The 25131-nt window shown below is 41.2% G+C and overlaps 1 protein-coding gene across 1 annotated transcript in view; it reads right to left on the bottom strand.

Moving 5' to 3' along the window:
• Window positions 1-5538: 5538 nt before the first annotated feature.
• Window positions 5539-25131, bottom strand: part of LOC129454488 (uncharacterized) — a 33941-nt gene continuing 14348 nt past the window's right edge. The window contains exons 3-4 of the mRNA XM_073858074.1: window positions 5980-8397; window positions 5539-5901 (exon numbers count right to left, since the gene is read on the bottom strand). Coding sequence (XP_073714175.1) covers window positions 7400-8397 — 998 coding nt within the window. The 3' untranslated portion in view covers window positions 5539-5901; window positions 5980-7399. The remainder of the gene's footprint in view (window positions 5902-5979; window positions 8398-25131) is intronic.

Genomic DNA, 25131 nt, shown 5'->3' with positions numbered 1-25131 from the left:
AGGAGAGACCCCGCCACAAACCCCCTCCATTGCAGGTTAACCCACCGCCTGCTAAACCCTGGGGGAAACCGCCCCTGCCGCGACTGCAGCAAGAAAACCTCCTAACCCGACCCCCAACATCCCGAAACGTAATAAGCATGTCACCTCTTGTTTGTCCACTAGATGGCGCCATTGCATCATAAATGAGTCAACCGGCCTCTCACGAGTCACGAGCCAGCCTGGCAGACTGTAGCAGTGCCCGTTTGGGTCATGCGAACAATCACGCAGGGCTACAGACTACAATTTGTCAGAAAACCCACGCTTTTAAATGGTACTCTCTTCTCTCACACAGAGGAGAATTCCACTCACATTCTGACAGAGGAAATCTTCTCTCTCCTAATAAAGGGAGTGATTCAGGTGGTGCCCCCTGATCTGATAAATCAGGGGTTTTATTCTCATTATTTCCTGGTTCCAAAGAAGGACGGCTCTCTCCGCCACATCTTAGACCTCCAAGTGTTGAACAAACATTTAAGGAAATACAATTTTTAGAATGTTAACCCACGGCTCTCTGGCCTGAGCCATAAAACAGAATGAATGGTTAACCTCAGTCGATCTGAAGGATGCTTTTTTTCCACATAAGCATTTATCTGCCTCACAGGAAGTTTTTGCGTTTCGCATATCAGAACATATATTACGAATTCAAAGTTCTTCCTTTCGGTCTCTCACTCAGCCCTAGGACATTCTCTCTGTGTACTGAAGTGGCCCTTGCCCCTCTAAGAATGTCAGGTCTACGAATTTTGACATACATGGATGATTGGCTCATCATAACCGAGTCGAAAGTGCTGCGGGAAACCCACCGTGTGCTCTCTCATATCACGTCCCTTGGTTTGAGTGAACAAAAGCGATTTTACACCCAGTCAGAGTGTGATTTTTCTGGGGTTGGAACTGAACTCGGTCTCCATGCGAGGGCGTCTTTCTCAGGAGCGTGGGGGGAGTGGAGTATCGTTCATGCCTCAGATTACAGGGTCTTATGGCCTCAGCTATTCAGGTTTTGTCCCTTTTTTGTACTGGCTGTCATACCTCACTGCGAGTGTGCTGTGCAATTGGGGAGCTGTACATGTCTCTCCCATAGGTGGATCTCGAACACGAGGTGATGAAAGAGAACAATAGGTTACTTTCGTAACCCCGGTTCTCTGAAACATTGAGTGGAGAGATCCACCAGCTTTGCCCCGCTTGAAGCACGAGAAGCGAATACACTTACTGAGGAGCAGCAGCGCGGATTGGCCTTATATGCCATCAGGTAAGAGGGTGTGGTCCTACCTGGCATTGGCTGCACGCTTCTGTCTGTCTAGCCAGACTTTGTTTTATGTTAAAATTTAATTACAAATTATGCAAAACCACATGTGTTAATAATTTTAAGACAGGTCAAATTTGTTGTGGATGCAGTAATTTATTTAAAACGTCGCATTTTTGTGATAACACATCAAAACACAAACACAACACTAAGACAACACATTGCAAAAACCCTAACTGTAAAAAACTACAGATAAACACCTCCTAGAAAACGTTTTTTTTTTTTAGCGGGGTATGAAGAGGACTTCCCCTCTTACTGAACCAATATATAAAGTTATCTATTAGACTATGGATATATTTCTATGTCAATACCTTTTTATACCATCATGTGCTGCACTGTCTTTGCATGCTGCTTTTGCTAAGCAGGAATCAAAGGACAAGATAACCACTTTCAGCGTCACGCAAAGTCGGTCAGCTGCAGAGATTTGAATGCTGTTCATCTAGGCTTCTTTAACTTTATGAGGTACTCCAAGAACCGACAGTGGATGATATCAAAACACTGCGAGAGCGAATCAAGAAATCATATAGAAGAGTCTGCTTATCAGTTGTTCTCTTGATGTCATCTGCCTGCGGTTCCTGCAGCGGATGCTCCGCATAAAGTCGAACTCACCTTAAAACTTTATTTAATGCTGTCAGTAGTGACAAGCGCACATGGATTTAGCAGTTATGGAGGCCCCCTTCCAAACTTGAGGCCCTAGGCATTTGCCTACTCTGCCTATAGGTAGCGCTGGCCCTGGTTGTAAAACATTATTTTTCTCATCCATTCTTGTTTTCAACAGGTTAAAACTTGGGATCAAAATGGTTGTGTTGCAGACTGGGGTGGATAAACCCTTCATGTCCGTATCAACCCTTTGTTATTGTTCTTCTTCCTCTTTATTTTATTTTGTAAGCCTTATTTTTGTAGCCTTATATTAATATAGTGCTGAAACATATTTACACTCCCTGACAAAATCTTGTCGCCCTGCAATTAACCTGACTTTTAATTAATCAATTGGTGTTAGAAATAGCTCATATGAAAAGCTAAAACCCTCCCAAATGATGTTTAATGCACTAAAATAAATTAATTTCACTGAAAAAAAAATGTATCATTTAATCAAGACAGAAAGGTAAAATTTTGGTGCCTATACAGAAATTGAACAAATTTACTGCAAATTCAAAAATATGTCAGCAAATTCAGTAGTGGTGCTGTTAGAATCAAATGTAATATCTTGTATGACTTCCATGAGCTTGAAGGACTGCATCCATGCGGTTTGACAAGGATTCATACAATGCATAGATGAAGTCATCAGGAATAGCAAAGAAAGCAGTCTTGCATACCTCCCAGAGTTCATCAATATTCTTTGGTTTCATCTTCCATGCTTCCTCTTTCATCCTACCCCACATATGCTCAATGATGTTCCTGTCTCGTGACTGGGCTGGCCAATCCTGGAGCATCTTGATCTTCTTCCCCTTGAGGAACTTTGATGTGGAGATGGAAGTATGCGATGGAGCACCATCCTGCTGCAGAATTTTGCCTCTTTTATGGTTTGGAATATAAGAGGTAGCTAAGATTTCTTGGAATTTTGGACTATTGATGTTGCCTTCCACCCATCAGATCTCTCGCACAACCCCATACTGGATGTAACCAGACCATGGTTTTTCCGCCACCAAACTTCACTGTTTTCTGGGTAAATCCTCAATCCATGCAGGCTCCAGTAGGTCTCCTACAATATTTGTGGTGACTGTGGTGTAATTCAACAGAAGATTTATCTGAAAAATCCACCTTCTGCTTTTTCAGCATCCATCCTTTTAGCAGGCTGTGGGCCTTGGCAAATGCCCATGCGGGTAATTTGCACGGGGGTTACGGGGGTCATGACCCCCTCAAAAATCAAATACAGCTAATTTAACCCCCCCCCCCCAATATCATCACATCATTCAGATTAAATATGAAATGTTCCGAATAAACACTTTTGTTTGTTTTCTTTATTAAATTTCATTTACCAGCTAGAAAGATTATATTTTAAATACTCTATAACGTGCCCCCCCCTCGCCAACCGCACCGACTACTTGGTATGACCCAGTGCTGTAGTCCAGGGTATACGCAGGTATACAGCATATTCCCACTTATTTTTCAGTCGGATTTGCGTATACCCACTTCTTAACAGTAGTGCAGGGTATACGCAGGTATACGGCGTATTTCCACTTCTCTTGTATCTTATCCAATCACATGATGTGAATAAACGGAATTATACCCTAAAACACTCAGGGGCGGTTTCCCGGACAGGGATTAGACTAGTCCTAGAGTAAAACATTTTTAAGAGCTGTGCAAACTGAAAACAACTTGCACTGACATATCTTAAAATACATCAGGGCCCTTTGTTTGCCTCACAATGCACACAGGTAATGTTTTTAGTAAGGCATGTTTGTTAAAACTAGTTATATTTCCCAAGTAAACTAAGGCCTAGTCCTGGATTAAGCTAATCCCTGTCCGGGAAACCGCCCCTAAGTAAAATAAGTTACTATGCGATAGGAGGACAGAGGCAACGGATTCCTTTGAAATATGATTCGCCTAAACGCCATTGGGCTAGGTTGCCGTCAATCTGACAATGCCCAATGCAATTGAATTAGAGAATGGTCAATCACTACCTGGTTCACTGCCTGCCATCATTAGAGAAGCGAACTACTGAAACCATTTTTTTCAGATTTACAAAGAACCTTGCAATGCTACATCCCCGTTTTTAGCTAGCAGTTCAAGCTAACGATAGTAATCAACATCAGTGTTGTTAGCCAGCAGCTCAGCTAACGATTGCCAAGCGCCCTTGTCCGCTCCATTATGAATAGTCATTATGCTGTCCGCTCCAGTCATTATGCTGTAATGTTAGGTTATTTGAGGATATTTATAGCCATATGAGATGTTTATTGCCATTGAATACTATTGTCTTTGCAAATCATATATACATAGTAGGAAATATGAAGAGTTTGGTTCCAAAACGCAATAAATCCATTCTGACAACGTGTTTTCTATCCCAAGTGACAAGATGAAAACCACTATTTCCTGTTACAAACTTTCACATAGCATCTTTTATGTTATAAAAACATAACAAATTCAAATCCATAACTTGATTTTCAAAGATTTACTATAAAAACGAATTATTTTTTCCACAAAATGCAATAAATCCATGACTTTTTTAAATCCAAGTTTTTTTCATGCTATAAATCTATTCAATCAATGTATTAATGTGCATTTATCTTTGCCATTTTATATTCATTTATTTGACTAGTGGTATACACTTATTAAAAAATAAACATTAATGTCATTAATCAAAACACTTACTTTGTCATATTAAGAACACAGTCATTGCTGCGGTTATACTTGACGTCGTCGCTTAGCATTGTTTACAGCGATCAGCTGTAAAATGTTTTGGTCCTGCTCGATTTTTGTTGACTTTGAGTAAAATAATGGGAAGTTTTTTAAAAGATCCCCTGGAATCAATGTGTTGGCATGAGAGAAACTTGAAGCTGTCAGGAGAACAAGCAACTGTCTTCCGAGTGCCTCTCAAATAAATTATTAGACGTTGATGGCTTACATTTCTTTCCCGAAAACCACCACAGGTTTATCAATGCCATTAAAGTATAATTTTGTTTTTGTTTGTTTATTGATCACAAAGTACAAAATAGATGAGGAAAACTAGGACTCTGTGTACTCAACGCACCGCCATTGTTTGTTTACAATGTGTGGAATGGTGCGCTGTAATTTGTGGAGCGGATTTATTGCATTCTGTAAAAAAGGAGGACTGGCGTTTATCGCGTTTCGGGAAAAAAGGGAGAAAAGATGACAGAATAACACGGTGGATATTGGATTTTGCTTAAAATTAAGAATTTACTTTTAAATATTGACCTGATATAATACTGATATTGGCAGTAACTATTTTATTTTTCAAAAATGGTGTTTATCGCGTTTTGGAACCAAACTCTTCATATATTATAATCTAGTATACTCCAAAACCTTATACAACCCTGCCTGTCACCTACATTTTCTCTTCAGCAAGTGATCCTGCTAATTTATAGTTATGATATATGTAAGGGATAATGTAGAGGCAGCCGGTAGTTATTGGGAAATAAGCCCCGACAGTGTGATCAGGACCCGACGCGAAGCGGAGGGTCTTGTATCACACTGAAGGGGCTTATTTCCCAATAACTACCGGCTGCCTCTACATTATCCCGCTTATAACACGGCTACTTGCCACATAAGAAAAAAAACTGGACATGAATATGAATTTGAAACATTTTATTAGCATATTTTTTTTATTCACATGTTTATCCTTCCGCGAAACGATATAGTACCACCACCTGACTAACATTCAAAGGAATTACATAAAAAGACAGAAAATACAGAAGGACTATTTATAAACATCAACATATGAATATATATATATATTTGAGTATGTTATTTATTTACAAGTATTAAATTGCACATTTCCATTAATTGTGAACTGTGACATTGTAAATGTGGTCCCGGTGGGATGTTGAAGTTGATGTTTTTGGTAGAGTCAGCGGAAGTTTCCTCTATGGACGTTGTGTTGATTGCACCTAAAATCACACTCATCATTAAAATATGTTGGTGATTGCATTTTATGATAAAGGTATATATTTAATACGAACACTTACTGCTTGCCAAGCTGTTGTGAGGATTTGATGAGAGTATACTGCTCCATTTCTGTCTGTCAGCGGTGGTCGGAGTCCAGTAAGTCTTTAGACTGCTTTCACATCTATGTCCGGTCACAGTCATAATCTCTCTTGTTTCCAATCCGGCACGCGAGAGAAGTTGCACAGCCGTGCTTCTTAAACTGTGGTTTGTGTATCTTCGTGAGAGGCCAGCTGCTTCGCTGATTGTGGGCATCATCTTGGCAAGGTAGTTATGTCCCATCGGCTCTTTAGAGTACCAGACTGTTCTTTTGTTCAGTGTTTCCTGGTTTTGTCGTAGTGGATGAAGATAAAATGCGTCTGCGTCTGACGGACAGAGTGCCAGGTATTTTTTGAAAGTAGCAACAGGACACTTGGGGTTGTTGGGTTCAGCGAAGATGCAGCCTCTGTAATTTTCTTTACATGGATCTTTCGGGTCTTTGTGGTTTTTAGTCTCTGCATTGTGGGCCAGAGTAATGTATTCGGTGCCATTGTCGTCCCATTTCATGGTAAAAGAATCCCTTCTTAAATCTCGGTTCCCTTCTCTGCCTCGTCTTGCTAGATGTAGCTGTACATCAAACCACACTTTCCGAACTAGACCAGTTGCTGTGTCTGGCGACAGCACATCAGAGTTTCGTATTAGATGCATGTCTGCTGGCGAGATCGGTGGATGATGGTGACTAGTGTCTTTATCAGCTTTACGAATGGCTTTAATTGTAGATTTAAAAACTGCATTGCTGGAGTTTAAGGTTGGACTTTTCAGGATATCAAACTTTTTAAAATATCTGGCAATGCCAGTCCTGATGGCCATATAGCTGGCTATTGAATAAGTCTGACCGTTCGCACTTTGCACAGATGCATAAAATGATCTTAACACCTTATTTAGATCCTCTGCTTCATACTTGTCTGACTCGGTCTCCATTTTTTTTCTCTTTTAGCCAGTCTTCGAGAAGTTTTATTGCCCATTCTGTATTTTTTTTGTGTTTGCTTCATAGCTGTCATGCTCTATTTGGTCAAGTTCCGTCTCAGAAAGCTCTCTGTGTCTTGTCGTTGTTTGTTCTTCGTAGTTACATTTTCGTTTTTTCTTCTTAATAGGGGAGCCATCTGAATCGTCATCTATCCACTGTTCAAACGTTTTGTTTTTACCGTACATGTTAAAATTAATGTCGAAATTTTCCATTGTGGTTGTCAATGTCCAGTGTTTGTCAGAAGATGGCGCCAGACGGTAATCTTTGTTGGCGCGGAGGGATTTTACGCGTGCAAGTAGTGCCGGCTATGCGTTATTATTTTGGAGCGGTTATTATTTGAAAAGAACGAACCTGCAAATGTCTCAACTGACCAATCAGAATCAAGCATTCAAGAGAGCCGTGTAATAAGTCCAGATAAATTGCAAAACTTTAAGGCACTAAGGCACAATGATGATTTCAATGTCCTTGTGTTTCTTCTGATGATACTGAAGACTTCCATGATGAGTGAATCTCTCTCCACAGATCAAGCAGATGTAAGGTTTCTCTCCTGTATGAAGTCTCTCATGGGCTTTTAAGTTACTTGACTTATTAAACGTTTTGTCACACTTTGAGCATTTGTAAGGTTTTTCACCTGTATGAATTCTCTGGTGCATTACGAAACTATTATGCTGTCCAAAACTCCTCCCACAGAGACTACAGTGATAAGGTTTCTCTCCGGTGTGAATTCTCTCATGGACTTTTAAATTACTTGACTGAGTAAACGTCTTTTCACACTGAGAGCATTTGTAAGGTTTTCCAGTGTGAATCCTCTTGTGGCATATAAGATTAGAGTTCTGACAGAAACTTTTATCACAGAATGAACATTGATAAAGTTTCTCTTCAGAATGATATTTCTGGTGTAAATTTAATGAAGCTGAATTCTTAAAGGCTTTGTCACATTTACTGCACTGATACGGTCTCTCATTGGTGTGTTTAAACACATGTCTTTTCAGATTGCTTTTTTGTCTGAATCTCATCTCACAGTGAGGACACTCGTATGGTTTTTCTCCTGTGTGAATTCTCTGATGAGCATCAAGACTTTGTTTGGTGGTGAAGTAATTTCCACATTCAGTGCAGTAGAAAGGCTTTTCACCACTGTGTGTCCTCATGTGAACTTTCAGCTGAGATAAGAAGTCAAAATTCTTCCCACACTGCTCACAGTAAAACTTCTTCTTCTTCTTCTTCTTCTCTCCGTGCACTTTTGAATGATGAAGTTTCTTCTCTTGTAAGGTAGTAAAGCTGAGTTTCTGTTCTGTGTGTTTTCTCTCATGTGTCTCTAAATGTCTCTGTGAGCTGAATGTCTTTCCACAGGTGATGCAGGAAAGAGTTTGTGCTGTCAGTCGCTCTTCTGATGTTGAGGACGTTTCTCCATCACAACATGATTCACTCTTCACATCTGAAAGAAACATGATTGAGTTAAATTCTCATTACTCTTATTTACACAAAGCAGCATGAATTGAGATTCTGTATCTTTTTCTATATTCACACAGAGACAGAAGACAGATGTCAATGCTGTTATTAAAGCTGAGTCATTGCACATTAGAAAACAAATCTAATTTTGGAAACAACCACATCTTTTTCTTTTATAACTTTGTTAATATCTTATTAGAAGAATAAAGACAAACATAACTATTGATCAAAGACAAAATATTAAATGCAATGGAGTGAGCATTTAATAAAAATTCACTAGCTGTGTCTCATTTAAATTAATTTCAAAAGTTGTATCCTCACGAGGACTAGGGATGTCCCGATCCCACTTTTTCATTCCCGATCCGATTCCGATACCAGAATTCCGTATATCAGCCGATACCAATATCTGCCCGATACTTTTGTAATTAAATGTGTATAGCGGTTTCTGCTACATCTAGTATCATTTTAAGTGTTAAAATCAATAATTTAAAATGATTTACAAGTAGGGATGTGCAAAAATATCGATACAGCTAACTATCGTGATATTTTTTCCCACGATAGTGTGCCAGTATTTCAATCTCTACTGTTGATATTTTTTGGGGGGTAATAATTCCTCTGTGTGCGTCAAACGACCTCCTCCGCCGCTGTCTCAGAAGTTAGCAGGAGTGAAAATAAGCAGAAAATTTAAAAACACCTGCAGCTTTTGTGTGGACACAGTAAAAAAAGTAAAAAAAAATTAGCTCTATTTTTTACATTTTTAAAAAAAATGTTTATTTTGGAAATTATGCGTTTGACCCACTGGTCTATATAAATGACTGGATTGCGCATAGAACGCTTAACGTAACAGCGTGAGGTGAAGCCAGCGCAGAGTTCGAGCCGCCATCTTGGTATACCCAACCGGCAGACGGCGTCATTGACTTCCATTCAAAATCATGTTTTAAATTCACCCGCTTTACAGCGTATCAGTCACGCAAGATTATTTTTAGGATATGTGTACGTAAATTAACTGTTAATTTACGAGTTCGCCTCACTGACAATAAAGTGGGACTGCTAATATGCGTGAGTGGCGTGCTGTCCCGGGGCGAAGGTTCCGAGCTCAGGAAATACCCCCCGAGTTCGGAACGTTCGTCCCTTGACCGGGGAAGGAGCCCCGGGCCTGGGGCGTGCCCTGACCCGGGTTATCCCCGGTGCTGAGCTAAATGTACGTAGTGAGGCAAAGGGGTGGAGGTGGGTTTGCAATAATTTCCCAGAGAATTGAGGGTAAGGACTCTATAATTATTTATAGAGCTGGTACTAAGTTGTTGTGTTGATTAGTGATTGATAACCAGCCGTGTTCATTGCTTAATCATCGAGAGCCAGCCGTGTTCATTGATTAGTGATTGAGAGCCAGCCAAGTTCATTGATTAGTGATTAAGAGCCAGCCATGTTCATTGATTAATGATTGAAAGCCAGCCGAGTTCATTGACTGATCAGCTCCTCCCAAACCTTGTTTATATAAAACATCATTTTACGAGTTCGCCTCACTGACAATAAAGTGGGACTGCTAATATGCGTGAGTGGCGTGCTGTCCCGGGGCGAAGGTTCCGAGCTCAGGAAATACCCCCCGAGTTCGGAACGTTCGTCTCTTGACCGGGGAAGGAGCCCCGGGCCTGGGGCGTGCCCTGACCCGGGTTATCCCCAAAAAGAGCAGGTGGTGCAGGACAGCCGCCTGAACAACAATTCCCCAAAGAAGGCTGGCTTGAGAAGGCGAGGTGCTGGCCCTCATTGGGGAAAATGCTGAAGTAGAGGGTAGAATTGAAAAAGGCAGCTCTGGAGAGCGGGCACTGTTGAGAAGTGCTGTGAAGAGGTTGAGAAGGATAGTATGAGGTGGGGCAGAGGCCTGGACCCAAAGGCTGTAGTTTGAAGAATATAGGGGGCTCCGGGGGAGCAAAATCTGCTGCTGCCAATATGTAGGGATGGGAGAAAATTGTGCTCTGAAGAAGAGCGGGGAGTTTTTAAAGGTAATAGGGGAGGTAGTGCTGTAAGGAGCAAGGTAGGACTCCAGGGGAGCGAAGGAAGCAGTTTGTGCCCTGAGATGGGCTGTGCTCTAGAGGAGCCAGACATGAGGTAGTTGGGGAAGAAGAAAACTCCAGAGGGAGCAGTACTGCTTAGGCAGCGATAGATGCATAGATTCTGCTCGGCAGAAAATGTGAAGGAAGCACGGGCCCCTGTGGGGGCGGTCGCGCTGCGCTACGGGCTTCGAGGTTGAAATAATCTGCTGCGGCAGATCGAGGAAAGGCACGGGCCCCTGCGGGGGCGGTCGCTGCTGCGATACTGGCCTGAGTTGGAAAGGGAAGGTTTTATTGGCAGAGCATGTGAAAGAAGCACGGGCCCCTGCGGGGGCGGTCGCTGCTGCGATACTGGCCTGAGTTGGAAAGGGAAGGTTTTATTGGCAGAGCATGTGAAAGAAGCACGGGCCCCTGTGGGGGCGGTCGCTGCTGCGATACTGGCTTAAAAAGGCATCTGCTGTGGCAGAGAGTGAAATAAAAGCTTGGGCTTCTGCAAGAGCGGTCGCGCTGCGACAGTTGTTGTTATCTGAGAAGGAATCTGTTGCGGTAGGGCTGTGTAAGATTTTGATGAGGGTGTCAGCTTGAGTTGCCGGTATTAGCTTCTGCGGAGGCAGGGAAGTGGATCGAGGGTGATGATGGGTTTATGTGTGACGGTGTGATCTTATGTCCGTTTGCTGGGCCGTGAGTGTTTGGTGGGCTTTTTTTGATGGAAGCACGGTCTGCCCTGATGTAATCTTTGAATGCTTCCGAAGACCAGCGGCCTAGGGTTTGTATCTGGGAGTCAGGGAGTCCGTTTTTTGGCAGCTGTTATGGCTGCTCCAATGCGTAAGGAATGACTTGAAAATTCATGGGGGGGGACCCGGATGTTAGCAGAACTTGTTTTAGGTGCTTCTGAAACCAAAAGCGGGTTAATTTGCGGTTGAATTCATCCCCAAAAAGTGGGTCGGAAGAGGATTTGATCTGGTGGCAACGGAAGGAAGTGTAGGCTTTGAGAACTTGGTATGGTTGGATGGGAGTTTGAATTTTGAAAATGTATATGTGGTGTCCTTTTCTCATTTGGTCCGTCTTGCTGTGTTTGATAAAAAATGAGATGGTTTCGTCATCTATTATGGCTAGATCAGAGATGGTTGGGTGTAGGTTTGGGTCAAAGGTGGCTGAAGCAGTGAATTCTGAACAGCGGAGGAAACCTAAAAAGCCTAACATGAACATGGCGTCTAGGGTTCGGGCAGTATGTACTGAGGAGTAGCCTTTGCGAAGAGTGGCTAGACATTTTGAAAGGGTTTCTATGGTTATGGGTAACCTGGGATCTGGACTCTTGGGTTGGGTTTTTTCAATACCTTTTAAAAGCATGGCGGTCTGGGGATTAGTGATAGCAGTTGAGGGTGAACCTAACATTAGTTTGTGAAAAAAAATTGGATTCCGCTCATATACCCTTTAATTGTGCTGATTCGAAGGTGTTTGACTTTATGCAGGTACGATATGAATGATGTTATGGTAAGTGGCTAAAGGGATCTGGTGTAAATGATGGAAAGTTCTGAAGCTTCTCCAAGCTGTCAGATAGGTTTGAAGAGTTCCCATTGAGACTGCTTGGAGTATAGTATCTAGAGAGGCGGTAAGAAGGTCTTTGAGTGGATGATTTAAGGGAATATTATAGTTGAATAGGGAGGCACTAGTGTTGGGTGAAGATCCGCTTCTGATGCCGGCTGCCTCAATTTCTGCGAGGATCTGTTGCCTGATGGAATTGATGACAGGGGGAGGTTCCAAGGCCAATGCGTTGGGTGGGATGGGCATTGGTGCTGCGGTAGCCAGCGTGAAAGGCTGACGGGTCTGGGGAACAGAATCAACAGAAAAAGAAGCCGCTGGGGCCGCTTGCGGAGGCAGCCTCACGCTTTGGGTCGATCCGTGGGCGAAAATATCAGGTTGAAAAGTCATAGAGGGTGCCGGGGCCTGACTCGTTAGCGGAGGCATCCTCACGCTCGTGTCGGCTCCTGCGGCAAAAACCGGGGCCTGACTCGTTAGCGGAGGCATCCTCACGCTCGTGTTGGCTCCTGCAGCGAAAACCGGGGCCTGACTCGTTAGCGGAGGCATCCTCACGCTCGATTCGGCTCCTGCTGCAAAAGTGGGAGAAATGTGAGAAAGAAAAATAGATGTGGCCGGCGCTGCTGCTGAACGCAACCCCGTGTGATAGAGAGACGGAGGGGCAGCAGGCCATTGGCCGGGAGAAGGAAGCAGCAGAGGTAGGAGCGAAGACGTTGCCGCGCTCGGGTCAGCTCCTGCGGAAACAATGTGATAAATGTGAGAATGAAAAATAGATGCGGCTGGCGCTGCTGCTGAACGCAACCCCATGTGATAGAGAGACGGAGGGGCAGCAGGCCATTGGCCGGGAGAAAGAAGCGGCAGTGGGAGGAGCGAAGCCGTTGCCGTGAGCGGAAGCATGTTCGCGCTGTCTGGCTGGCTTGCTAGCTGACTCGCTTGTGAGCTGGCTGCTGGAGACATCGGCGGGCGACCCAGGCTAGCTGATGGCTTCATGCGGTGTCTTTGAGACCTCCGTGTTTTCTCTGGTGTCTTTCGGGAGTACGGTGTACTCCGTGCTTGCAGAGACGAGGAGTCAGAGCTTGCTGTCACGGCTGTTTGCGGGGGTTGAGTAGCCCTCCGGCTATCGCGGAGTAGGCTGAACAGTTGCGCCTTTGTTTGTTTACGTGAGAATGGAATATCTGCATTTTCAAGAGCTAGTTCGAGGCCTAGGGTGGACCATTTATTGATGTCGGGGATTCCTGGAGAAGCAGAAGCGTATGAAGATGCCTGTGATGGTGGGGAGCGCCTCTGCGGGGTGCGAGGAGACGGTTCTTTTCTCCTCGGGATTCGTGTAGCAATGCGGGAAGATCGCCCGGCCTGTGGGGAGGCCTCGGGCTTGATTGAAACATCCCGACCGCTGTCGGAAGGCCCGAGATAATCCTGTGTGGTATGGTGAATTTCCTGTGCTGGGTTTGTTTGACTGGACATCTTGCAATAATGTCCCAGAGAATTGAGGGTAAGGACTCTATGATTATTTATAGAGCTGGTACTAAGTTGTTGTGTTGATTAGTGATTGATAACCAGCCGTGTTCATTGCTTAATCATCGAGAGCCAGCCGTGTTCATTGATTAGTGATTGAGAGCCAGCCAAGTTCATTGATTAGTGATTAAGAGCCAGCCATGTTCATTGATTAATGATTGAAAGCCAGCCGAGTTCATTGACTGATCAGCTCCTCCCAAACCTTGTATATATAAAACATCATTTCTGTTGTTATTTGAAATGTTTATGCTTTAATCGGGCAGGAAAATGGATTTATAAAAAAACGTTAAGGTGAGTGGGTCTGCTGCGTTCTGTTAATGACACGGGTATAAATAACGTTTTTTTTTGACATTCAGCTAAACGGTCAGTGTTATTTCTCTTAATAAGTTTAGCTAACTTGTAAGTTTAGATAACATAAAACCAGCAAATTATTGCATGCACATACGGGTCAAAGTATGATCATTTATTTAGATTTCAGAATGAGCACGTTTGTCATTAATTCTAAATATGCTGCGGTCTGTCTGCTGATCTATTACCGTAATGAAGATGAATGTATAATTACTGATTAAAAACTAAAATGTACAACTTTCAGTAAATAACTATGTACATGCTTAGGACGTTTGTGTTGTAATAATGTACAGGGTAACTTCAGATATAAAAACGAAGACTATTAAAGTGGTGTTTTATCATTAAAATCTGATCGCGTCCATTGATTTAATAGAACGTTTGGGTATACCAACATGGCGGCGCGGTGGCTTCACAGTTGTGACGTCATGCGCAGTCCAGTCATTTATATAGATCAGTGGTTTGACCGGACTTTTTATGCACATTCCGGGTGCAGAATTGATGCACCTAAGTCATAACACGCTATGTTCATGCATTTCTGGGCGCAGAATTGATGCCCTTGAAGCATCCTCTCATGGGAATCCTTGCATCTCAATGGAAAGTTTATAACTGTTAAAACACAAAGAGAATAGATGTATCGTGTGCTCAGCACAAAGTGAATTGCATCCATCCAACGGCTTACTGCAACTTTATAAAATCAGATCTTTAAAATAGCCTACAGTTATCTTGTGTGTGCATGTGTGAATGACGCGTTGTTTCATCCGTCCGCTTTACCAGTGGATTAACCCAGTTTGCGAGTAAGTAACAGTGTTTCTGTGAACTAAAATAACTTTAAATGTGCATTGTTCCACATGAAGCTATTCAGTGTATTAAAAGACTTTGCATAAAACATTTATGGTGCTTTTATAATACGTTGTCCTTTTCCTTTTAATAGCTTGTCAGTAACAACCACCGCTATTGCACATATCGGAATTGGATCGGTCATCTTGTGGATCGGCTTTTTTTAAATACATTTTTTTAATATAAATTTGGAAAGAAATTTCACACGAAATTGTGTTTGCTTGAGGAGTTGAGGCAAATGCACAACAGATATCTGTTACAGAGGAAAAGGAGGAGGATATATTAAGAAGAACCAAATTTATCAGTTTTTATCTGAGATTTAAGGCGATAATTATTATAACTTACATTTATTTTTCAAATAAACGGTTGTTGACATCAACGCAAAGAATTGTGGGCTGTCTGCAACAGCAAAGGATACACCTCATGTGTCCTCTGAATTCCTGTGAAAAAACAGCACTTTCAAAGTCGCCTTCAACTCCCCAACTTACATTTCTGAAATGAGACAATCTTAATGACGTATGCAACCTTAGAATGCGACCTGTGAAACAAGACACTATTTTGTGGAAGGGTAGTTTGTATTTTGCAGATAAACCATTTTTATTTGTACAAAGACTTTCACAATCCTTGTAGCTTTGAATTGCTTGTAAGGGGAAAAATTATTTCACCCATCCATCCGTTGGCCCAAATGGCGGAAACCATCGGCATGGTGAAGGATTCTAGCGCGTTCAGTCTTTTCCGACACTTGCAGATGACTCCAAGGATAAAGATCTCATTTCTATTATAATAAAAATCAGATTGATTATTACTTTACATAATTAGATGGATGTTTGTTTATTCCGATTAAGCTCTGGTATTACACTTGTTCATTCGGTTCTCATGGTCGCACTTGATCCTAGTATGGGCCTTATAATTAATATACTGGTCAACGGTCATAAGTGAATCAGTGTTGGTTGTTGCCAGAGGTTGGACTTTACGCTTAAGCGGCCGCTCTATGCTTGCTCAACTTTAAAACTTACTTTATTTAGTCCCCTTAGAGGTGACAACATTTATTTTCATTGACTACTTTATTGTCTGGCACCTTATTGATCGTGAGTGCGGTGTAACTCTTCTTATTATTCTTCTTATTATTTGTTTATTGTACATTGAATAAGCAGTGTTGTAACAGTTGTGTTTTTGCCAATCATTTATTAGCTATTAGAAATACTTAAAGAGCCACACAGATCCAAAATCAAAACTAACCTTTATTGCAGTGTGTCATGTAGCTGTCCATCAATGTAAACAACTTGTAAAGTAGTTGAACCAAAAAGTGCACGATTAGTAAAGTTTTTGGCTTCTAAAGCAGGAAGTCGGCTCTGAATCGCTGAAACGAGTCATTATAGGGAGTGAGTCTTCTTCCTGATATTGGCCTCGTCACACAAACACATCCACGTCACATGAGATATAATCTCCGCCTACAGCCTTGCCCGCGGGAGAAACGAAAACTATGACCCGCCCACAGCTAGTTAGTGTTTGTAAACATCAGCTCACGCTTTGTTTTCAGTTTGTGATGTTTTCACTACCAAAGGAGACTTTTTCAAGGAGAGATATACTAAACGTGTCTGGCTGTGAAGAATCAGTGGTTAAAATTAATTTTTAGACGTTTGGCAATGAAAGATGGTTCAGTACTAGGGCTGTCACTTTTGTAAAAAAATCATTTTCGATTTTTAATATATAAGTGTTCATTGAATCGATTGTAAAATCGATTTTCCATGTCTAAAAAAGACGTTTCCATTTAACGCCAAATAACAGACAAATGTAAAGAGAGCGCCTGAAACGCACAAGTCAGCAATATTTCTTATTCATTGTCATTAAGTTTCGTGCAGAATAAAAAACAGCAACAGTAGTGCAACATTCTCTAAAAAATATGCAGAGCGGACTGCTGCCATAAATGAAAAACATTACTGCAGGTTCAACCGGCTGCTTTTATGATTTAGGCAATTCAAAATATATTTTAAATAATGATTCGATCCATTTCAAACAACTGTTCAAAAATGAAACTTTAAATAGACTTACTTGAAGTTGAGAACATGCTGTGTATTTTTTTATTAAACGTAACCGACACTTAGGCGGCACTAGGCAGGCATAATGAAATGCGCAAAAAGACTAGGGCCATTACAAATTATTGGTGAGGAAAACAAGTCGATCAATATTTTAGGGGTCAAGAACAGAGCGCTTTTCATTTACTATATGTCCATCTGTTCAGAAGACGCACTCCGACCGCACTGATGTCCCAGGGAAACTCGGGTGCTTCGTTGCCAGCTGCATATTTCGTACTGCCAATCTTCCATCTCAAAAGCGGGTCTCTGTCAGCTCGCAAGGGTGGCTCCGTGTCATAACTCATCATCTCCTGTAAGGTCACAATTACGACGCTCTCTCGTGTTGCACAGGTTTATTGACGTTGTCCTCCATTTTCTTTGCAAAACACTAGATGCAGCGATTGAAAGCGTGAACATATAGGTGCGTAAAATTGCTGGGTATTTTCTGTCTAGCTTTCGCACATCTACTGCACTTTCGGAATTCTTTATTTTCTTTTTCTGCTTGTTTGTGAGTTTTGTTACATCTATATTTTTTACTGTTTAATTATTTTAAAATTAATAGTGTACATATTTGGTTAAAATCGATTGCCTATTTTCGTTTTCGAAACTTTTTTTGGTTGGTCCGATCGATTGTGCAATCGATTTTCGAACGAAAAGTGACAGCCCTATTCAGTACCCACTTTATTTAGAACAACATGCGTCTCCTAACCACAACCTGTAAGTATGATTATAGCTACATACTTGCTTAAATGAGTTTAAAATGTCTATCATTATTTTTATTGCTTGGATTAATGATGAATGATGTTGTTGTCATAGAGTCACGTTAGCAAGCGGTTAACGCATGCTGCACTTTCGGTTTTGCTTTGACCCGGTTATTTTACATAAATGATTAAATGAGTGTAAAATGTCTATAGTCATTTTTATTGCTTGGATTAATGATGAATGATATCGTTGTTTAAACTCTATATGCTGTCAGAGTCACGATAGCAAGCAGTTAACGTAACTCATGCTCACTAAGGGTTTTGCTATGACCCGGTTAGTTTACATAAATGCTTAAGTAAGTGTAAAATTGTTAGTTTCGATCATCGTTTGTATTGCTTGGATTAATGATGAATGATGTTGTGTGTTTAAACAGTTAATTTACTGTCAGAGAGTCACGTTAGCAAACGGCTAATGCATACTCACGGTTTTGCTATGACCCGGTTAGTTTACATAAATGCTTAAATGAGTGTAAAATTGTTAGTTTCGATCGTCGTTTATATTGCTTGGATTAATGATGAATGATGTTGTGTGTTTAAACTGTTAATTTACTGTCAGAGAGTCATGTTAGCAAACGGCTAATGCATACTCACTTACGGTTTTGCTATGACCTGGTTAGTTTACATAAATGCTTAAATGAGTGTAAAATGTTAGTTTCAATCGTCGTTGTTATTGCCTTGATTAATGATGAATGTTGTGTATTGATGTTGACAATGTCTTCTCAATAAATCATGTTAGCACGAGGTCAATACATGTTGCACTATTGTTGGTCTGTGCCACTGATCTGTGCGACTGATCTGTGATCTGTGCAAAGACACTCTGTCAGTTGACCAATCAGAGCAGAGTAGGCTACTGAACGGTGGGGTTTAGGCAGACTTGAGTCGTTGAACGGCTTCACACGAATCGTTTGGGGATCTTTGAGAAATGGGGTAATTTTACATTTATATTTTGAGGAAATTACAGTGTTTTTTGACCTTGCATGCATTTAAACCTGTTGTCCGGAACTTATAAACAGTGATAGGATGCTTAAAATTGTCATCTTAATGGCTCTTTAAAATCCCAGAGTTAGTACTTAAAGCTCCACTGCGTAGGATCTACTCCCATCTAGCGGTGAAATTCTATATGACAACCAACTGAATATTACTTTCTAGCCCCCCCCCCCCATTCGGAGCCTTAGGTTAACATGGCTTCCAGTACAAAGCAAAAGCAATCAAAAATAATGAACAATTTGCAATGTCCTTTGCCTGTGATCCGTCATAGCACACAGATTTATGTTAAACATGGAAAAAGTCTGATAGTCATGATATGTCCGCTTTAAATCACAAACAAAAAGCAACCATAAACGTAGCTTTGACACTACTTTTTCATCGACGCAAGGAAAAATATCACAGGGGTTGTTAAACTTGGTATTAAGATGTATTTTCGTCAATCGGATCACAATTGGATGAGAGAGACACATCACGTTTACACTTGGTATTTTAATCCGTCTATTTTTGTCCATTTTCGACCTCTTCTCTCCAGATTACTGAGGAGATGGTCTTTGGACGAGTCCCTCTCCTGTGATTTAATCATGAGCGGGACTAATGACGGGTTTAAATGGACGCGAACTAATATTATGTCAGAGTCCAATGCTTATGTTTTAAGTAAACGTTACATGTCCGTGTATATGTAAGAGCTTTCTCTGATATTGGTGAAAAAAGATCGCGCAACTTTCACACGCTTGTAAAATGAAACGAAAGACGCGCAGATCAAGCACTTTTATCAATGAAATGCTAAAAATAGTGCTGTACACCGTGTTTTTGTGCTGGAGGTCAGAAAAGAGGAAAAACATTTATCTCAGTACCTCAGATTACATAAATGGGCAGAGAGACGGCGTGTGGCTGTTCGAACACATTAAACCACATGCGTGTTTACACTAACAAGAGTTATGCATAACCATGCTATAGTTACACAAGCAACTATAAAACTTCGAGTTTACACCACTGTATAGATTTAAACAAATATGCTGAATTACCTGTGGAGAAGATAGAAAGTAGGTAACTTCGGTGTCCCGTGAGCCTCATGATCTTGGAAAACTAACATTACTCCAATATTGACTTTGGTCTTGTTGTTTTCCTGTCGCGTTGTCGTTTTAAATCCCCTTTTCGCTTCCTTGCCGACTTGTTTTAATGTCCTAGATAATAGGTCTTCAACAGGCTTTCAAATCTGCCTCAAATCAAGGCATTAGATTGCGGGATCATCACGGTATGCGGCTGTTGTAAAATCCGAAGGATTCAGTCTACTCAGGTCGCATGCAGGCTGCATATGTCATCAAACCCTGGTTTATTTACGTTAACTGAGCATTAAATTCACAAGTCATAAGCATATTACAATAATTTACAATTAACTAAGAATAACTATCAGTTTTATAATTGTTAATATTCTGAAATAAGACTGTCTCCATGACGTACACCGCCTAAACATGCAACAGGAGGCTTCAGCTAGCGGCCAGCGTGAGTGTAGTCTGAAAGCGCGAAAGGCGGAGCTGGAATTTCAGGAATGTCCCTCATCGGCGAATGTATTTCAAAGATGGAGGCACAACATGGATGCGCCAGTCGAGCGACTCGACCGAATGTATTTTAAATAGCAGATTCTACACTTACGAGAATACTTTGATTAGTGGGGTGGAAGTAATTACACATGAATGAGCACATACTTTTGAAAGAACTATCAATATGGGCCAACATTTCTAAAGAATGCTTTCAGCACCTTGAATCCGTGCCATGTAGAATTAAGGCAGTTCTGAAGGCGAAAGGGGTCAAACACAGTATTAGTATTAGGGGTGGAACGGTACACAGAAGTCCCGGTTCGGTTCGTACCTCGGTTCAGGCGCCACGGTTCGATTCACTTTCGGTACAATGGAGGGAAAAGCAAAACAAAAATGAAGAAGAGGAAACTATATTTTATGGCGTAATAGCACTTTTGGGAGTACTTCGACTCGCCGCAGTAACACCCTCCCTCTCCCATTATGAGAGCGGACATCTCGACTTTTCAGGCGAGTCGAAGTACTCCCAAAAGTGCTATTACGCCATAAAATATAGTTCCTCTTTTAAATCCGCTTAGAAAAGCGCTACGTTTTATTTTGTACCACCAAACTTGCTCGTATAACTACTCGTCTTAAATAGGAAAAAACGTTGATGTGTTTGGTCACTTCTAACGTTATCTCTAAATGGTACAATTGAATGAATGGGGCTAAGCTAAATGCTATCGAAGCGTCGCAGCGCGCTCCGGCGCTTACGTGCACGCACACAGATGATAGAGGGTGATGAAGTTTGTTTTAATCCGAATATAAAGGAATTAAGTATAATTTTACTTTACCATTATGTTTTTCTATATGAATATAATCATAGTTTACTAGTGTGTGTTTACCATTATGTTTTCTATACCACCATAGTTCACCATTGTGTGTATGAAATTTACCAGCATGCATTGCAGTATGTTCTTATACATGGCGAAGGTTGTTACATGTTGAAGGCTAAGACAAAAGACGTACTGTACTCTTGACAAAGTGATGCCATATGTTTTCCATATGATACAAACCATATGTTACTGAATATTAGACCATATATGGAGTACATGGGGTGGGGAGGCCAGCTTATATATACCACTTGGGGTACAGTAAAACTTTAGTGGATCTTGCAAGATCTCCTCACGGCTTTATTTTGCTGACAATAAAGTCCATCTTTGAAATCAAAACCTAAGATTGAAGATTGTTTCATCTGAAAAAGGGAAACCACAACATTTTGGCGTCACGAACAGGATAGAAAAGGGCTGAAGTACCGAACCACCTGGGCGGACCTGACGAACAACACAAACAAGAATGGCCATATACTAAGGTAAGCACTTTTTGCTTATTAAATTAGGTTTGTGTTGTTTGACAGAACTGCCCAAAGTGGTGAGACATTTAAGCTCTTCTAAATTTAAGAACCATATATGTGAAAGGGGTTTTGATTTCAAGGGTACAATTTAACAAAGGCATGCATGCATGAATCTGTATTGACTTACTGATGGGTTGGCTATTAAGACCATAGTGATTTGACACAGATTTGTAAGTGAAGAGAACGCGTGTAAGGTGATATACAGTGTTTATCTGTATATTGTTTATGTGTCCTGTCGAGGAAGTGTTATGGACACATAAGGTAATATTGTGTGGAGGAAGTGTTATCAATATTACGAGTTGATATACAGTGTTTATCTGTATATTGTTTATGTGTCCTGTCGAGGAAGTGTTATGGACACATAAGGTAATATTGTGTGGAGGAAGTGTTATCAATATTACGAGTTGATATACAGTGTTTATCTGTATATTGTTTATTAATCATGTGGATGAAGGTGAAATGATTAATGGGTTTTAATGCATAAGGTAAACTGTGCGGTTTTTTGGTTTTAAGTGTTGGAGTACTCTGTGTCTGTGTCTGTGTCTGTGTCTGTGAGCGTGGGAATTTTGAGTGAGGCTGCAAGCTGCTGTGAGACTGTTAAAATAAACTCTGCATCTGGCAGACGGTGAGAGCGTTTCCCTTGGACAGGCCTTTGGGCTGAAAAAGGGGGGTGTAATTACTGTCTGGTGGGTGTAGAGTGAATGTTTGATAAGCCCTATTAAAAGGGATACTTATGAATGTTTAATAGGCCCTATATTCATAGGGATACTGATGAGTGATGAGCCCTGTAGATAAAGGGACAAAAGACTGAATGTATAAGCCCTAAAAATAATAAAGGGTTAGAGTGTGCGTTATGAGCCCTAAAAATGAAGGGAGCCCAAAGATAAATAAAGGGATTGATACGAATGCGAGTTTCTTACTGAAGGTTTGGTCAAAACAAAGTTTCTGTATGAAAAATAAAGGTTTAACTAAGAAATAAAGATGGCTGATATTGTTGTTTGATATGTTTTGGATTTGAAAACATTTTATACAATCTCCTTTCAAAGCATAAAAACCTGTGGGGACATATAGGAGAATAAACAATTGAACGTATAAAATTCAATAAACCCACAAAGTGTACTAAGGGTTTTTGTATTATGAATAAAGACATGGCATTCAGTCCTGTTGAAACTTTGGGATCAAAGTATCCATTGTGTAAGGATCTTATAAATAAAGTGTCTAAAAAATGGCAAAAACGTACAAAAAATATGGTCACCAGATGGCCAGAAGAGGGGACTTTTGATGTGGCATTGTGTGAGGAGATGGAAACATTGGTTAAAAATTACAAAACCAAAGAGATGAGTAAGAAAAACAAAAAAAGAGAAGAAAAACGTGAAAGGGAACAGGAGATTTTAGCATTGTTCAAAAAAGAAGGGGAAAGTCTGCGTAAACATTTAAAGCAGGCCAGAAGGCTGTTGAAAGACTTGGAACAAGAAACCAAGGCTAAGGAACAAAAATATGCAGACCCCCCTCCTTATTTGAGCTCTGAGGGTCAGTTTCCATTGCTCAAGGGAACTGTTGGGATTTTGGGTGAGATGCAGATGAAAGGAACTGTGGAAATAGAAGATGATGAGGAAGAGGAGGAAGAGGAGAGAGAGCCAGTTGTAAGACCTAAAACCAAATCTGCTATTGCAACAAAAGAAAAAACATTACAGTTAGACTGTTACAAACAAGCACGAACAGCACTAGAAAAGATGAAAACGCAGTATAATATAAAAACACCAAGTGTAAAGCAATCATATGAGCAGGCAGAAAAAGAAAAAGAAGAGAGTAAAAAAGAGAAATTACTAGAAAGAGCAGTAATTGAAAAAGAATGTTTATTTGATGAAACATATGAAAAAAGCAGGGAGGGCGAAGAAAGAGCGGAGTCCCTGGTTGATGTGGGGAAATGGTCACGCGGGGAAGAAAAATCACTTAGACCTTTAACAAAACAGCTCCCCATATTAATTAAAGGAGCTCAAGGTAATTACGTCCCCTGGGCTTCACAGGATCTTCAAGGACTCGTCAACCGACTCCCGGATATCCACGAGGGGGCTAGCAAGTTCATCAGGATTTTGGAGGAGGAATTAGCTGGAAAGCTGATTGCAGTTGGAGACATCAAAGCCCTTCTAGCGAAGATCGTGGGGGGAGCTAAGACTGATCAGATCCTCCAAGACGCTAATCTACACAGAGCCGTGAATTCCTACGACATGGATGGAATTGTTTTTGATGCATACCGCCCCGAAGTGTGGCGAGTTTTACGAACTGAGTATGAAACCAGAATCGACCCCAAGGCACTGAAGGGGGAGGAACTGGGGGACACAGAAAATCCCCTCACTTACGTTCAAAGGCAATTAAAGAGATGGAAACAAGAGACTGAGGGAGACCCCGAGGGGGATCCTCTTATGACCACCCTTTTTAGAAATGCCATAGTGGATGCTATGCCACAGACTGTAAAAAGCAAACTAGAAGATGTGGTAGGTCTAAACTCTAAATCACACAAAGAGTTTTGTGACCATGTGTCTCATGCTGTGGACTTATTCAGAAAAAATGAACAGAAACTGAAAACTCAAGAGAAAGAACTGCGAAGAAAACTGACACAGTTACAGCTGGAAGAACTTTCAAACAAAAACAAGAGAAAGATTCAAGCAGCCGTGCAGAAAGACGAACACAACCAGATGTCAGTGATGGCTCCGGTTACTTCTCCTCCACCAGCTGTTCAGCTGACCCCTCCCGCAACAAACCCTCCTAATGCACACCAGACCCCCGTGCCCATCATCAATGTATACAATCAACAGCCAGGGCCGATGGGGTGGACAAAAAATCCACCACAAGGGGACAGGAGAGGAGCAGAAAGACTTTCTGACATCATCTGTTGGGGGTGCAAAGAAAAAGGTCATTTGAAGCGTGCTTGTCCGAGCCATTCATGGACCCAGTCCCCCGGGGGTAGAAGGGGGAAGAATTGGCAGAAGTCTGTGAGGGGTCCTGTGAATCCATGGGTAGGGACAAATCCAGATTTTTAGGGATGCCCAGAGAATCCTATTGGGGAGAGTCAGTTACCAATTTTAACCACTAATGCAAATCAAGAACCAATTTTACAGGTTAAAGTAGAAGGAAAAAACATACCCATGATGGTAGACACAGGAGCGGTTTATACATGTGTAAATTCAAATTATGCATCACATCTCCCCATGTCTGGCAAATTTGTAAAGACAATAGGATTCTCGGGACAAACTCAGTTAATTCCAATGACCGCTCCGATTTGTCTACAAACTAAAAACAACCGTGTGACCTTACCAATCCTGATATCAAACCAGACTCCTATTAACCTTTTAGGAAGAGATGCTTTGTGTAAATTGGGTCTTAAAATTTGGTGTTCTGCAGAGGGAGTGTATGTGGATATAAAAGGAACTCAAATGATGATCTCTGAGCCAAAAGCTAATGTGTACTGGTTAGGACAGATTGAGAATGAGGTTAAACAAGCACTTGATAAATGGGGTAAATTCATTGAAGCACAGATTCCTGATGCACAAATACCAAGGTCACAGTTCCATTGTGCAATGATGTATGATCCTTTAAGAGGTACAGAACTTGAAACGAGATGGCAGGAAGAAACCAAAGGGCAACAAATTGAGTTAATCTCAGATTCCATCATAATAGGCAA

The sequence above is a fragment of the Misgurnus anguillicaudatus genome, chromosome 20, assembly GCF_027580225.2.
Source record: "Misgurnus anguillicaudatus chromosome 20, ASM2758022v2, whole genome shotgun sequence".
Taxonomy (NCBI): domain Eukaryota; kingdom Metazoa; phylum Chordata; class Actinopteri; order Cypriniformes; family Cobitidae; genus Misgurnus; species Misgurnus anguillicaudatus.
The sequence above is the reverse complement of the archived record's forward strand: the minus strand, read 5'-3'. Positions and strand labels throughout refer to the sequence as shown.